The 17,955-nt window shown below is 37.7% G+C and overlaps 1 protein-coding gene across 1 annotated transcript in view; it reads left to right on the top strand.

Moving 5' to 3' along the window:
* Positions 1-860: 860 nt before the first annotated feature.
* rab11fip4a (RAB11 family interacting protein 4 (class II) a) overlaps positions 861-17,955 on the top strand; it is a 47,644-nt gene continuing 30,549 nt past the window's right edge. Inside the window, exons 1-3 of the mRNA XM_079633616.1 lie at positions 861-1,159; positions 9,685-9,772; positions 13,452-13,537. Of these exons, the coding sequence (XP_079489742.1) occupies positions 1,007-1,159; positions 9,685-9,772; positions 13,452-13,537 (327 nt within the window). The 5' untranslated portion in view covers positions 861-1,006. The remainder of the gene's footprint in view (positions 1,160-9,684; positions 9,773-13,451; positions 13,538-17,955) is intronic.

The following is a 17,955-nucleotide window of genomic DNA, read 5'->3' as shown; positions in this document are numbered from 1 at the left end:
TTTTTACTTGCAGAACCTAGTCGTTGCACACTATGCTGCATTTGTTTTCTCTCTGGAATTATCAGCCTTGGCCGGTTAAAGCAAACGTTTTTAAATACAGAGATAAGGTCATTCAGATTCAAAAGTTTAACTATAAATAAAATATTTCATATGGGCGTACAAACTTTATATAATGTTTAGGCCTAGTTGGAATAATAATTCAACAATCCTATTCTTTGTCATGCCATTGTTGCAAGAACTACATCCTTGGTCTCTAATTCTCTGTTTGGCTTATGCGCAAGCGGAGTTCTGTTGAATAATGAACAGCAAAGATAGTATATATAATAGCCTACATGAAAATAGTAAGAATATTATTATGAACTGATATTCATTCAGCAGTGCTGACACTAAACAAGAGAACAGGAACATATGAAGACCTCCGATGCAAAAGCCTCTAAAAGCCACAAAAAGAGATAATAACATTGAGTGAATGCTCTCGAGTCTCCACACATAGTATACGTTAATACTTTACTTCAAACTCACTAAATCCCAGCCTCAGCCCATTCAGTAATGTCGGTAGGCTACTTGGGTAGAAACCTATAGCCTACATAGTAGGAGCCTGATAAAACGTTTGACAGACTTAGAGGCTTTTTCATCTTAAATCTTCATGATACTGTTTCTGTTTTGAACCTGCTTTGAATTCGGAACACAGCCCAAAATGATGTCAAAGTGAATTCAATTGATTTAATCCAATCATCGGAGTTTCGTTGACATTTGTGTCAACTGCGTGAACCAATCAAAGCGAGCTAAACACAACCGCATCACGTGTGACGTCAGCACGAGCGCGCGACCCCTCCGCACGCGCAGATGATGGTTTCTTCCAGCTGAACTGAAGTGATGCTGCTGATCTGATGATGTCAGAGCGCTGAGTGAAGCTGAGCTTCGCGCGAGCTGAGATGATGGCGAGCGCGTTCACAGCATCACAATATCTCTAATACAAAGCGTTTAACAGTGCATCATCATAACAATGGACGGCAATGTCTTCCCCGACCAAGAACAGCTGCTGGTATTCCTGAAAAAGCTCAAAGAAGTGTTCGACGTGTGCGACGAGGATGCAGACGGATATATTCGGGTTGAGCACTTCGTGGACCTCGGTCTACAGTTCGGCCAAGGAGATGAAGTAAGAACCTGTCTTTACATAATCATTCACTCATGTACTTGACTCAGGAATGTTTGTTATTAAATACTGCAGTGCACTTTTGTACCTTACACCTCACAGTCTCTGGAAATATTTCAGAAAATCACTTTCACCGATCTTGTGCAAACAGGTCGGCTTATATTCTGTAATTGGTGCTGGACGTTTATGGTGCTTTAGTTTTATTTGGGCTACTGGCATTTTAATAATTGCACTTCCGCCAAGTAACCAAGACAACTGTCTCCTCACTCTCCGTCATCAGCCATCACATACAGAGTCAACAGTTCATTTTTATTTATTTTTGTAGATTTGACAGATACAAAATATTTGAGGAACAAGGAAAAGCCTACATCACAATATTAATTCCACAATAGCCCAGTTTAATGAAAACGTTTATTTAAATGTAGTTGACTTGTTGTCCAGGACAAACAAAATATATGTCCTGACTCCTGAAAGGTAGTTCGCCCAAAAAATTTAAATTGTCATTATTTAGGTACACCTCATGCCGTTCTGTATGACACTTCTTTGAGACATAAAAGACGATATTAAAATCAGTATGGACAAAAATACAAAGGAAGGCAATGGGAACCAAAACTGTTTGGTTACCAACATTCATCAAAATATCTGTTGTGCTTCACAGAAGAAAGAAATTCATGACATGAGGCTAATTAAATTATGAGAGTTTTTTATTGATGACAGTTTTGACAGAATTTAAATTTCTGGGTGAACTATCCCTTTAACATGAATTTAAAATTCAAATAATTAGAATTAATTCAGTTTATTACTCAATTAGGACAATTATTTAATGGAAAATATAAAATTGCTGTTCTGTTATGCTATGAGATCATGCACTAGTGTAAACAAGGCCATGGAGCTTTCGTATCATTGCTGAATGCCATTCCAGCATGTCAGATAATGTAGAAATATTATGTTTGGTAAAGGTTGGTATAATCTGCTTTTCTTGTGTTATTATTTGGTCAAAAAAGAGACAAATTACTTGAAGGGTTTCCCTATTTGTTTTACTGAATACATTGTGATACTTGACATAAACATAATACAGGATGAAAACTACACATTGAATTTCTTATTTATTAATAATACACATTTTTTAGTTTGGTGATCAAAATAACAGCAATGAGCAGTACTGGTTTTCTCAATTGTAGATCTTGACCTTGCGTTTCTGGCTTGGGTGGGTCAGCTGTGTGTGTGCTTCTTGAAGACCTGCCAATAAATACTTTTGTCTAGAAATCTGTCTAATGGACAGCATGTCTCGGAGTGACCAGTCAATATCCACCGGCCTGCGTGAGGATTGCTGCTGATGCTGAATATCAGTTGAGCTGAGTTTGTGTATTTTGGTCGAAATGACTGTTTACACTCAGTCACTCAGAAGACAGCTGTAGTAGCGCTATGTTAACCAAATATAGCAAGTAAATTTTTTTAATTAATAAAATAAGTAGAAGTTTTGAAATTGGCAACATAATGAAAACCTTATTGACTTTCATAGATTTATTTAATGCTGTACTTTAAAATGAGGCATTGCGTTTCGTAGTGATCATTAAATTTAGTTTATCGGTTAGCCGATCTGTCGGTTCAGCTTATCCGCCAGAGCATGACCAAACCAAACAACATAATGAGAATCACAGGTGCTTTGGCTAATCCTCATGATCTTTTCTTATTTACAGAGACGCCTATTATTCTGCCCAGTTGGGCCACACTGTGTTTTCAGTTTAGTCACTCATGTTTTGTTTTTAATGAATTAGACCTTACACTGTAGAATCTGGACCCTGAGTGTGCTTTCTTGTGTCATTAAGCAAGTATGAAATAACGGGTATAAAAATACCCTTTTCCTTTACTGTCACCATGGCAATCATGTCTAACACTCCGATGATGCTGAAAAGGTCTTTCCTTTCAGTAAATGTTAGGTGGTGTTTAAGATAAAGACATGCAGGTTGTTTTGGACTTGTAGGTTACACAACTTTACAAAAGATCGCTGGATTTATTGGGGACATCTTGAGATTTTAGTTTGAGTTTTGGAGTCTTAGTTGACCGTAGCAGAAGTATTTTCTTTACATGACTCAAATTATAGTCAGTTTCTGCTCTGTGTGCTGCTCAACCATGTGCAACCCTTCTTGGTTGGCACTTGCTGTTTTATTCAGCTGATTAAGATGTTTAATTGGCTTCCTTTACACATTCAATTTAATCCATAATGAATTGTGGTGCCTCAAGGCTCTTTGTCATTTAAAATGAGTCTCAGTGGACGGCAGTAATGAAAACGGACTGAGCAAGCTGCCTCGGTTTGCCGAAATCTTTTTCTGGAAATCTTGATGGTTTGCACTGCTTTTTTCATATATTGACCATGCTTACATTCAGTATTGGCAAAAGTTTTTTTTTTAGAGATTTAGTAACGCACGCACGCGCACACACGCACACACACACGCACACACACACACACACGCACACACACACACACACACACACACACACAAAAAAAAACTAATAATATACATATTTTCATTTATTTATTTCATATAATAATATTATTTTGGCCAAATTTTCTTATCAGGCCGATAAGGATAAACATATATTTTGGAACGATTTTGTTTGTTTTTGTATTTTTTGCTGTTATTTATGTACACTACTGATACACACCAAATTTTGTGTACACCAGAAATGGATTAATAATAATAATAATAATAATAATATGATGATGATGATGATGATGATGATGGATTATATGTAGGCTACTGAAAATTCAGTGATTGGCTTTCATTTTTCAGCATTAATACTCCAGTCTTCAGTGTCACATGATCCTTCAGAAATCATTCTGATATGCTGATCTGGTGTTAAAGAAACCAGTTGTTGTTGAAAACAGTTCTACTGCTTCATATTTTTGTAGAAACCGTGATGCATCTTTTTTCAGGAATCTTTGATGAATAGAAAGTTCAAAAGAACAGCATCTATTTGAAATATAAATCTTTTGTAACATAAATGTGTTTACTGTCAAAAAAAAAAGTATTAAGTTCTTTCAATAAAACTTTTAATGACCCCACACTTTTGAACGCTAGTGTGAAAGAAACTGTTATCATATTTGTCATACATGTTATATTTTGTCATTTGTTGTTGTTAGATAATACTCTGTTACTTTTCATTTATTTTCCCCTTTCTCTATTTAACTGAATACTATTATAGCAGAATACAATTGAATATGAAAAATAATCCTGTAATAAGTGCAGCAAACAAAATGGCTGTAAAGTAGTGCTTGTCATTAGTCTGAAGCAAATGTTTTTGTGCCATGTTGTACCATTTGCTGTGATACAGTCCAGTGCTTTGTGCAGAAGGAAGTGATGTAACAGCATGAGCGTGAGTGTGAGGTACAGTCACAGATGACTGGTCTCTCTACATGGATTCTGAGTCACAGTTGTGAGGAACAGTCATGATAGCAGCTTGAATGTTGGTGATGACCATCTCGAAGTCCCGGGAGGTCTTCTCACCAATCCATCCTCCATTTATTTTCTTTAATCCATTAGTCGCATTCAGTCTTAAACCATTTAAAATGTTATCACCCCTTCTTCCATAATTTTCCTTTCCTATTATCTCATACTCTTTCCTTTTTCTCTGATGCCTTTTTCAGGTCAGCTTTTTCTTCATCCTCCATCTAGTCTTCACCTTCATTCCTTATTCCTCCCTCTCATCTCTCCCCTCCCTTTCTCCATCTCCTCCTCCAGTCCGTTTCCTGACGCTGTATGAGGATTGCAGTGATTGGTATGCTTGAAGAGCACGAGGATGTTTCAGTGGAGAACGTGTGGTGAACGTGTGCCTCTGCTCTTCTTCCCCTCCCACAGGCTGCACTAGTGGCCTTGAAGAGCGCTTGCTAACATTGAGCCCTTGACACAACGCTCATTAACAACAGCACTACTTCACATGGACCCTGATAGATCACACAGTGACAAGATGTGAGGGTCAACAGCATCTGACTGAGCTTTAATTGAATTGTTCATTGATGCTGTATGACTTCTCGTGGCTAAAATGTAACAGCGAATGCAGAATTGAAAACAAGAATGGTGCTTAACTCATCACTTATGACTGTGAGGATGAAGTTTGATGTGCTCAGTGAGTTTAAAGAAACAAATTGGTAATAAATCTGCAGCTAATCTGGACGTGGTGTGAATTTTTTGATTTATCTGATGTAGCCGGTTTTAGTGATTACTGAAAACAGCTGCTCTAAAGAACATCTTTAAACGGTTAGTTCATCAGTTACTCGCCCTCATGAGGATCCTGTCATTCCAAACCCACAAGACTTCAGTTCATCTTCAAAACACAAATGAAGATGATTTAGATTTTTAATGAAATCTGAGAGATTTCCCTCTCATTCCCCTTAAACTTTCACACTTCAAAAAATTCATAAAGGCATCATAAGTAATCCAAGTCTTTATATGTGAATAAAAGCCTAAATGAAATCTGTTCATCATACTGTATAAAGCGATCATGTTTCTTTAGAAGACTTGGATTAAACTGCTCAAATTCATATAGATGTCTTTATGAATTTTTTGAAGCGTGAATGTTTTGATCTTTTTTTTTAATCTTCATTTGTGTTTCGAAGATGAACAAAAGTCTTATGGCTTTGCAACAATATGAGGGTGAGTGATGACAGCATTTTCATTTCTGTTAAAGTCCCCCTGTAGTCAATAATTGTATCCCTTAAAACTCATCTTTGATCACCAAAATTACATATTTAAACTTTTTTCCTTGAAAAAAATTCTTCATGCCTTAAATTGCTTGAATGTGACTCTACACCCTTGCTTCATTTAGTATAAGGGTGCTATGAATATGAGAATAAGCCCCGCCTCCCCTCACTTGCGCAAGCTCAGAGATCCACTCGTTGACGTGATTGGTTACAAGGTAGTTTGTGATGTCAGAAACACCAGCGCTTTCATCTCGCATTTTTGAGTTCTCTGCAGTTTTAAAGAGAAAATACTCAGCAATGGTGTTGACTTATTAATTTGTACATGGTTTGCCTTAATGCATATTATAAACACCATAGACATATAAACAACATTAAAAGCTTGATTTTCACCACAGGGGAAATAGACTTTAACTATCAATATAAGAACAGGATTTGATGCAACTGCTGTACAAAACGTTGACTTATGTTGACTTAAACTGGGCCGGGTACAGTCGGGAATGTTTTTTAGCATCTTTGATTTAAATAAAGGGGAAAAAAATAAAAGCAGTTAGTTTATCACTCCTTTACTTTCGGTAAAAAACATGATGCTTCCTTTTGGTCAGTGGTGGACCCTGATAAAGGTAATGCATTCGGCTACAGCACCAGAGTCTGTTACGCCACTGACCACCTCACCTGACCACGTCATCTAATGCAACTAATCGCTCTCCTGTTTCTCCACATCCATTGATATGCAAATATGCAACTTTACTTTGATTGTTTAACATACTGTATATGAGGTCTGGTTTTGATTTATTTATGTACACTGCTGTTCAAAAGATTGGAGTCGTTATGATTTTTAAATTGGTTTTGAACAAGGCTGCATTTATTTGATCACTAATACAGTAAAATAGTAATATTGTGAAAATATTATTGCAATTCAAAATAACTGTTTTCTATTTTAACATATTTAAAAATGTAATTTATTCCTGTGATGTCAAAGCTAAATTTTTTAGCATCATTACTCCAGTCTTCAGTGTCACATGATTATTTGATGAGTAGAAGGTTCAAAAAGAACATCATTTATTTCAGAACAGAAATCTTTTGTAACATTCAATTTAATGCATCCTTGCTGAATTAATTTATAAAGGTATACATTTCTTAAAAAAAAAAAAAAAAGTCTTACTGACCCAAACTTGGTACTTGATTGGTAGTGTGAATGGTATATGATTTACATTCCTCTGTAGGCCTCTCTGAATTACTTTCTCTCTTTTTCTGAGGTGAAGTAGAGGAATTTGGGGCAAGTGATTTATTTAGCTCATGTGTGCTCCTCTGTGTGCATGCACCATTACACAGATGCATCACATCACCTGCTTTAATGGCCACTGTGTTTCTGCTCTCTGTTAGAGCTATTGCACTAAACACCTCTTTTTCTGTGGTGAATCATCCTAGCAAGTTATAAGATGAGAGATTCAAGACTGAGAGGTTGTCAACAACACTTCTCCTCTTGGAGTTGAATATATTTAGAAAGGAGTGACATTGTCAAGGAGCTGTGTGTGAGGTGTGAAACACAGTTACGATGATTTCTGTGTTACCATGGAACGTTTTCTCATAAACTCGAACAAGTCTGGCAGCCCTTAAGGGCAACTTTCCCATAGGAATGAAAAATGACTAATGAGATCTTCTTAATATCTCTCTCACCATACAACCAAGGTAGCTGGCATAAACAAACAAACAAACCAAAATGTCTCAGTTTCTTATAGACGTGAGAATTAAGACATTTGCTAGAGAAAAATGACCTTTCAATCTCATCTAGCTTTCGCACCGGAGGAACCTTTTCATAGTTTCTAGAACTATTGGTGGAAGTACCCGGATTTTGGCGTGTTCGCACCGCAGGAACTAGGAAATGTTTTAGTTCTAGGAACTCTTTTGGAGGAACTAAATCAGTTCCTACTTCAGAGTAGGGTCTAAACCAGCACTATAGGGTTGCGTTCCAGTCCAAAATCGTCATGCCCTTCACTTGCTAACTTCCCTCCGCCTCGTTCACTCGGATGTACGCCATTGCTTACGTTGCACGTTTGCCCACTACAGGCGGAAACGGCAATGTGCTGAATTGGAACGTCCTAAGCCCTTGATCATTTGGAATCAGCTATGGAGTTGATTTATTATTTAAGTTTTCCCCCCTTTAAGAATTTGTTTAATGCAGCATTCAACTTTATATTGGTGTGTTTGGGTTGTTTAAAAAAAATTCCATCAAGTTGTTTGTTGTGGTGGTGATTAGACGAGATCTGTGATGACGTCACAACCGTACTGCATTGTGGGACATATAGGTGCCTGAAGTGTACATATGAAGTAGACTCGCTCCCTCGGTCAAAATCAAGGGAACGAGGGTCTGTCCATATAAACTTTACAAAGTGGAACGCACTTCAAAATGGCAGCAGGGATTCCCCCGAGGGGAAGTGCTTAAGGAAGTTCGCAAGTGCGTGTCTACGGACTACGGAGTATTTTTGCTGGAACGCAGCGTAGGAACTATTCCTACGCTGTGTTAGCTGATTGGCCGAACGCATGCGAAACACCAGCACCCGTTCAGGCTCTGGCGTTCTCAGCGCTGTCAAAATAAAAGTTACAACAACAAGCACGGCTTACGTCACTTCATGTCACTGGCGGTGCGAATGCAACCAGGAAAACGTTCTTAGGGGAACCACCCTGGTGGCTAGTTCCTAGAAGTAATGCTGCGTTCCAGGCAGGTTTTTGAGCACGTAAATCACGACTTCAAACCACGACTCACGACTTTGTAGCGTTCCAGGCCAGTCACGCCAAACTACCTGATATAAGCATGATCAATGCTGTCAAGTTCAGGTTTACGTCACCTTAACATTTCCATGCGGCAATACTTTCACGACATACTTATTGTTTCAGACACATAACATTGTAATACATAATCGTGTTTGTATTATCATCATTATTATTATATTATTATTAATTTGACTGCAACGTTATATTGTCCTATTCTCACCGTGTACCGCCTGCAGAAACACTGCATCCGTAGGGGCTACCATTGTTTTTTTTTGTATGGTTTCGCGGGCTATGTGACGTCAGAGCTCGTAACTGGGAGTATATCGATCTAGTACGAGTTCACGGGTGGGAAGTCACGGGTTTGACTGCCGTTCCAGTGCACTTTCACGGGTATAAGGTTGGAAAAACACGGGTTAAAAGTTGCCTGGAACGCGGCATTAGTTCCTAGAACCATCCAGTGCGGAAGCCCCTTATATCACTATGAATTTATGAATATTTCTCATCAAATTCTTCCAAGACCAAATTATCTGAGTTAAGCTTTTCACATTTCACATTTGATAGCTTTAAACAGACTGTATGTTGTTAACAATGGTCTGTGTGTCATCTTTAGGGAATGTTGTACAAGAACATTTGAGACTTAAACATAACTGAGAACTCTTAAGTCTTCTAAGCCACGAAAAAGCAACCGCTGAGCAATACAGTATTCACTGTTATCAGAAAAACATGGGTTATAAGATACAGCTACGCTGTGACCAAGGTGTTTGAAATCTGCTATGAGTTGAGTAAGCGAGTCGTGTCACGTGTCAGCAGAATGTCAGGATCAGTCTATTTCTCTTGGACAGCTGTCCATCACAAAGACTTGCTGACAGTAGGGAGACGACACATCCTGACAGCAGCTGCTCTACTGCATCATCTGTGGGAGGTGAAGCTGACCACTGATAATACATACGTCTTCCCATTTATCTATAAGGTACCATCCTGTACATGTGACCGCCCTCCTCATTAAGGTGACTTTGTGCTTACCGTTCTCATGACTGTCCTCTTTTTTTTTCAGGTTAAGAAGTTTGCAAAGTACCTGGATCCCAATGCTCATGGAAGAATTAACTTCAAAGATTTCTGTCATGGAGTGTTTGCAATCAAAGGTAAGAGGACGGTTCCCCTCGAGCTGTATTTAATGCCCATATATACACTTGATGAATCTGTTCTCATTAGATCAAAGGGGTTTTTAAAAACATCAAATCATGAGCTACACTGCAAAAATAATCTTCTTATTCAGTCTCGGTTTCCAGTAAAAATATCAAAACATCCTCAAAACTAGATGCATTTACTTAAGAAGAAAAATGACTTTCTTGTTTTTTTGAGAATCGAGAATTCATTGTATTGTTTTTTCCTTACTGCAGGGTTCATGAGGAAATTGTTGGGGGTTCATTTGGGGATGAAAAGTTAATAATGAATTAAATAATAAAATTGTAACATTAAAACAAATAAATTAAATATAACTAATAAATTAAATTAAATACATTTTAAAATACAAAACAATCAAAATACTATAAAAAACACACAATCAAAATAATAAACACCCTAAAAATAATTTAATTTGTTTACCTGCATGTTATGTGACCATTAACCAACATCAGAGAAATGTGAACATGCAAATGTGTTGTTAAATTATTGAAATATTACCTTAAAATCTAAGGCAGTACTTTAAATTGACATTTTAGGTAAAAGGGGATCAGCAATCAAAAAGGTTTTGGAATCCCTGATTCACCCCAATGAAAAAGGTTTAATAATTAAATAATGCAGTTTAAATTAAATAATGTATTTTAAAGTTATTTTTATTGAAACAAGATTAAAATACTGATTATGAAAATTATTTTTATACATACTATAGCTTCCTTTCAGCCCTAAATGTTCATACTGTGGCATCAAATAAAGAGCACATCTCTTGTGTTCTGTCAGTCACACACAGTTTTAATTTCAGCACAAAGTGTGCCAAACCGAGTGCTAGACACCGTGTTCATTTAGACCGAGACTGCCTGTTTTACCTCTGAATTAAGTTGTGCATCGTTCAAGAAATAAATGCAATTTCATCTCCAGACTAGTATTATCACTTCATTGAAGAATTCATCTGAAGAATCCAAAGATCGATAAAGGTGCACATCAGCTCCATCCAGCATTCCCTTCTATGTGTAGAATTGCAAGGAATAATGAATAGCCTGAGTGAGCACAATCTGATTAGAGATCTGCTTCAACGCTGAACACTCTTGATCTGCCTAATTGAAAATAACCACATTTATTTACGAGCATCTCTGGGTGTGCCTTTAATTAAGGTTTATCAGATTGAAATATTTCCCCATATAATGACAGCATAGTAATTCACTTGTTAGCGTGGGTTGTGCTTCTCAGTTAAAAGAAGGGGGGACTTTATTCCTGATTATAGTGTCAAGCATCGCTATGGGATATTTTTTAGGGTTTCACAGACACAGTCTGTTACTGTGTAAGCATGGTTCAGCAGTCTAATTTCACATTATTTATAGCTGTTTTAGGACACTTATTGTCTTGTCTAGATGGGCGCACTCGCTTTCCCCTATTTCACTGTCATTAAGAGCACAGCAAACAGGGTTACATTTGTCAGGCAGGGACACTCGCGCTGCTTGGCAGACTTATGAAGCCCAGATCTGCCAGCTGAATAGGCAGGCCACAGGCAGGCACGGGGACCCGGGTACAACGTCTCTCTGTCAGCGCTCTGTGGAAGTGACTGAAGAGGTAGAAGTAAGCAGGCCAAATGGGCTCCAGGCCGAAAGACTTTGTCCCAGAGTGTTTAATGAGCCCCAGTGGTCTTCCCACTCACTCTTTCCCTAATGAATCCCCAAATCCCTGATCCCCAGCACGCACACCAAGTCTACAAAGCCAAACGTCTATTTTTGTCCTTTTGAGATACTCTGCTGTTGTGTATGGTGTACTTAAAAGATACAGGATTGTACCACTGCTTTACCATTGGTCTGTCTTTGGCATCTGCTAAAACTGACCTATTGTGTACAGCTTTATACAGTGTATTTATGTATTGCCCACAATATGTTCCCATATGGGACATTCCCGGAGCCAAGTCGAGCTGTGGCCCACTTGAGATGTTACACAGAGCTCCAAACCTTCACTGCACTTCATGTTATGTGACTATAAATGGAGTCAAGGCCTTGCATGCCCTACGCTGTGGCTCTCAGTACGTTATTTATTCATGGCATTTTACTTAGCCTGTTGTATTTCTGCAGATGGGCTTGTCTGTTTGTGTGTGAGTCAGAGCAACAATATAGCCTTATATTTACAATTTCCCTTTCCAACATAATATCTAATGTTGAACTTTCAGTTTTTATCAAAATGAGGATCTTGACATTGTTCTTGTAAGTGGAGCAAAGGAGCCCTACATTTTAAAGTGTGTATATTTCAATAATTCAAGCATGGGTTGAGAGAAGATGTCGTCAAATAGGGATCTGAAATTTAAAGTAGCAGAAGCTGATTTATACGTACTGTACAATGGACGCAGTGTCTAGTAAATCAGATTTCTTGAATTAGTCAATGTTCATCTGAGATTCTCTAATGAAAAAGATAATAGATATAAGGGAATCCTTATAGGAAATGTAGTTGTTGTGGTGATGCAAACCTAATCAATAGCTTCATTTTGTACTTTCATAAAGCACATTTGGAATTAGAATTAAAGGTCAAAATGATTTACTCACCCTCATGTCATTCCAAACTTGTATGACTTTCTTATTTTATGGAACATAAAAGAAGCTATTTTGGTAACCAAACAGTTTTTTAAACCCATTCGCTTCCATTATATGGAAAATTACAATGTAAGTGAATGGGAACCAAAACTGTTTTGTTACCAACATTCTTCAAAATATCTTATTTTTCGTGTTCTGCAGAAAAAAAGAAATGCATGCAGTATTGGAACGACATGGCGGTGAGTAATTGATGACAGAATTTTCATATTTGGGTGAACTATCCCTTTAAATGAGCTGGATCTTACAGGAATGTATAGCATATCAGTGCAGAGAAAGATTCAGGATTTGGGCCACAAATTTATACAACTTTTTTACACAGTGCTCTGGAGTACTCCATTCTGATAGCAATCAGCGGTCAGATATTTCCTAATTTTCGTTGTCAACTGTGGCACTTTTGCACTGTTTCCGCAGGTTGTTTTTTTCTAGCCCGCAGGTTGAAGCGACCCCCCCGGAATGCGATTGTTACAGGGTTTTGGGCTACTTTCATGTTTCTCGTATCACACAGACTTGCATTTAAATGCAACTGGTGCCATCTTTTGTTTCACTTATCGATTGTTTTGGAAAATCAAATTGATTCATTGTTGTAGTGTTCGTCTTGTTGATAGGTCTATTGACAATTTTTTTCTAATATACATATAATTTATTTATTTATTTGCTGAGTAGCCATGGATTAATTGACATTTAGGTTGCGTTTGAAAGCTTAAAAATGCTGCCTTCGTTTTCCACTTTTGATGTAATTTCTTGTGAGAAATTAGTATTGTAGTAATTAAATATTAATTTAGTTCTCACCAAAGCTCAGGCTATTTCGCTGTAGATAATTTAACTGTTATGCTGCCTCAGAAGTCACCTTTGTGCACCTGCAAAAGTCATTGTCTGATAGAGCAGCGAGGCAACAAGTCAGCTGGCTAAGCTTTTAAACACAGCCGTAAAGTGGATTTATTTTGTGATAATGACCGACTGACTGCACATTATCTTTTACTTATTTGTGCTTAATGAGACGTGTTTTCACAGGACTAATGTTTCTTTCTATGTGATTCAGGCTGTGAAGAGATTCTGAAAACTGCACTTGGGACCCCCAACATCGGAGCACAGCCGTACCAGACGGACAATGGCTACTATTATCAGGTGGGCAGATTTCGGTGTTTGGCTACTTGATGTTTTTTTCCCCTTTCCCACATGACATGCCCAATTAGACTGTTGGCCCCCCAAAAAACAAGACACTGGGTCTGATCAACTGAAAACACTGCATATTTGTCATTGTGCACATGCACCTAATTACACCGCATTGGATTAGTGGCTATTGACAGAATCAATAGGGTCACCCAACTATGGAAAGTCTAAAAGTTAAATATAGAGATTATTTTATAGTTTAAAGGTTCCTCTGTGTATGTGTTAGCACAAGATTTTTCTCTAGTGGAAGAAAGGGATTTTGTCTCTGACTGACTGGTATTTTGAGTTTTTCCCTATTTGTGAAACGGGCTAATTTTTTTGTTGCACAGGTTTTGGTTCACTTTACTGGGAGGCAAGCACTCCTGCTTGTTCTTATTGTGTATTTGCACCACATTGAGGCAGTCAACCCAACAGCAAGCCAGAAACTGTAAGCACTTCTGTTGGCAATGTGTCTAGACGCATTAGGACACTTAATGGGGAGATGCAGTGTTCTCTGATATAACAAGGGATGACCTTCCTTTCGTCTGCCTTACTAGCAATTCAGTGCTTGGCTTGTATGAACTTGATGAATGAGAGTAAGTAGTCCCCCCCCCCCCCCCCCACCCCCCACCCCCAGCATGTCAGCTCTCAGTCACACACACACAGCAATCCATACTGCCACTGTTTCACAGGCTTCTACTTGAGTTACCGTTTAAGCCTTGTAAAACTTAACCTGACACGGGACGTTTTAATGACTCCTGTCAGCATGCTGTATATGACTCAACGGAGCTGTCAGTCAAACAGCTAGAGTGGAGGGGATTCCTGACATCCGTCGACACATACTGTTTTATAGATTTTAAAGATATGGATATTTACAGTCAATATCAGTCAATACAGTTAGCACTACAGCATCACATAGTAAAAGCATGCGAGCTGTTTCTAATATTAGAATGGAGCATGTTACAGTGTTGGCATCATCACTAGGTGGCAGTGTTTGGAAAGATATGAGATGCATTTAGCTCAAAACAAGGATTGAAACCGCATTCATAACAAATACAGCAACACTTTGGAGATGATATTATACATGCATGTGAAGCGCAAGGATTAGTGTTTTTCATTTTGGAAAAAATGGCATTATGCAGATTTTATACATGCGCCGCGGCCGTACTGGTCTATCCATTTGTATTGTCCATCACCAGTTGTAATCTAAAATAGCTGATTCATTATTAAAGTAATGCATGGATCATAGAGTCCCTGTGGATATCAAACACTGCAGCAGCAGCAGTGAACAGACTCATCCACAGTCTGAAAAAGACACATTCAGTCACACTAATGATGAGCTTCGTAACCATATTGTCATTCATTTTAAGACACTAATAATTACTGAGTAATACCTGAATGAAAATGTTGAGAAATATGAAGAGAAAAGGAGAGAAATATGAATCATTCTAGAAGAATGGCTAATTATGTAGCTCAAACATTGCCTGTTTGAGACGTTCACAATCTGAGCACTGAGCAGCATGTTTTAGTACATTTGTAATTTTAGTGTCATTTATTCCTGGTCATTTGCTCTCTGGAAAATCCAGCTGCTGCGAAAGCTAACTATCATTTTTCCAACAGTTACAGGAAATGTTTTCTATATTGTTGATACAGAGGGTGGTGCAGGTTTTAGGAATATTTCCATGATACCTCCTGCACTACAGCGTTTTTTCTTTTTCTTTTTTAATTGTGAGATGGCTGTCGTGTAAGGATGTGCAAATAAAGTCTGTGTTATCTACGGCATTGCTCTTTGCTTTTTCTGTGCTCTGCTGCAAACGGTTCTATTAGCACTTCAAATGAACACTGGCCTGAATGTATTGATCTTCTGCACAGCACCCCCCTCCCTCCCTCCCTCTCTCTCTCTCTCTCTCTCTCTCTCTCTCTCTCTCTCTCTCTCTCTCTCTCTTTGCAAAAACATTGAAATGTAAATTTTCTTTGATGATTAAACTGACACCATAAGATAGAATATCAGTGAATGGCATGATTACTTCCTTGCCATGATGAACATATTTTCTAATTGGACCAGCATGCACCTCTCCCTAATATTGTGCCATTTCTGTGTCAGACATGTTCTTACTGTCATCTGTCAGGTAGCACAGTTTTCCGATCATAGTGTAGTGTCGTGGTGGCTGTCACAAAGCAACACTGTCATATTAACACAATTAAACATTTTTTTAAACATACTATTAACATACTATTCACAGTATTTGGTGAAGTGTGTGTGTGTGTGTGTGTGTGTGTGTGTTCCCAGGACACACAGCATGATTTAGAGATTAAGGTTACAGACAGCTGATCAGATTGACCAAGCATATTATGTCTCGTGTACAGGACCTGCTTGAGAACACTTAATGGCTTACTTGGTCTGTTAATGCTACTTATGTGAATACTATATCCTTCACCGACACACAAACGCTCTCCACTGACATTTTCTTTTCCTTTTGGTAACTAAGTACACTATTGATAAGACTATTAGTGGAAAAATGTTGTCTGGGGTGAAAATAACAGAAAATTACTTGAAATCCGACACAAAACGATTCCTGTTGACAACATTCAAACCCGAAGCTCATATTTTAGTTGTGGATGTGGAGCTGTGATTTGTCTGGGTTCATCGGTGTATGTGTGTGTGTGCGTGTACGTGTATGTATTGTGCTCGGTACAGATCAATCGTGATTGGAGTTTGAACTCAGAGATGTTTCTTCTGAGTGACTGCTGCTGAACGATAGTTGAGTCGGAGCACTAATGAGCCTGTCACATTGATTACACTGATGGATAACCAGAGAGAGAGAGAGAGAGAGAGAGAGAGAGAGAGAGAGGAGGGGGGGGGGGGGGGGAGTGTTGAGGTGCTTGTCCCTTTTGTGCTCCTTTTTTCTAGAGATATTACAGTTTTTCACCTGTCACACAGTTTTACAATTAGCAATCAGAGCTTTAGCATAAAAGACAGAAGAGAGGATGCAGCATAGTTTTTTTTTTACTGTAACCGTATACAGTAAATTCTTCTGTTGTTTTGTATGTAGACCACTGTATGTGCAACTTTGTGTTGGTTGGAATGTACATTGTGTACATTGTTTTTGTGGGAAAAATTAAAAAAAAATTGTTACCGTGTATTTGTGTGAGTATAGAAACAATATTCTCAAATATTTTACAACACACTTATGTATGTACTGTCTGCAGTAAGTGTAACACTGAACAAAAAAAAGGCCTAAGTCATTATGATGAATGGAGAAGAAGTGTTTTCCATTCATCAGAGTGTTTTACATTGAGCTCATCAGTCTTCAACTGGTTCTTATAAATGTCTATTCATATGATGGTTTGTGTGTCATTTGAAAACAAAATACCATTTTGATAAGAAATAACATTGTTTTGAATGGAAAGTTTAATTTTCCAGGAGAATTGAGGGGTTTTGCCCATTGTGTGTGATTTTTTTTTGAGTTCTGAGAGTATGAGGCATGCTTTCAAAAAATGTGTGGAAACAATCGAGAATATCTTTATTAATATTATATTATTAAACTCGCTTTTGTTGTTGACTTTTACAATGTACAATTTTTACTTTCTATTCTCACGGCCTTGTAGTCTCAGATTTCTGTAATATCTGTGTCTTGTCATATTTTATATTACCGTTGGAAGAATATTACTGTATATTACTAAGGAAGACAAATCTTTGGTTTGACTAAGCTGAATAGATAGAGAAGAGACTTTACTGCTGGTAATTCAGAAAGTTTAGACTGAATATCATTGGCTGTCATTGAGACAGAGAGATTGTAGGGTTCAGTGGTGGACTCTGCAGTATTCATCTGCTCTATATTCATGTCTATATCTCATGTCCACAACAAACCTAGTGTACACCAGAGATGGTAACTTTGCAATAATACATGCTAGTAGCAACATGATAAAACATGCTAGGATCATGTTAGCAATGTTTTAAAGCATGCTAGCAAAATGTTAAAACATGCAACATGGTAAACCATGTTAGAAAAATGCTAAAACATGTTAGGATCATGCTAGAAAATGTAAAATAATGTTAAAACATATTATCAACGTTAAATCATGCTAGAAAAAATCAGAAAAAAATCCTAGAAACATGTTTGAAAAAATAAAATGTTAACAATGAGCTAAAACATGCTAGTGTAGTAGAACACTAGCAACATGCTAAACTTGCTAGCAACATTATAAAACATGTTTAAAAGCTTTAAAAGTTTCAGAAAAGGCTTTTTGCAAACCTCAGTTTAGAGTAATCTGTTATCAGAGGTGACTGTCAGAGTGTTTCAAGCTAAAAGATAATCGTGTGCATCTGATCTGATATAACTGGGTGCAATTTTATGAGATGCATTATGTGAATGCATGGCTAAAGAGATGTG

The sequence above is a fragment of the Phoxinus phoxinus genome (assembly GCF_949152265.1).
Source record: "Phoxinus phoxinus genome assembly, chromosome: 1".
Classification (NCBI taxonomy): Eukaryota; Metazoa; Chordata; class Actinopteri; order Cypriniformes; family Leuciscidae; genus Phoxinus; species Phoxinus phoxinus.
The sequence above is the reverse complement of the archived record's forward strand: the minus strand, read 5'-3'. Positions and strand labels throughout refer to the sequence as shown.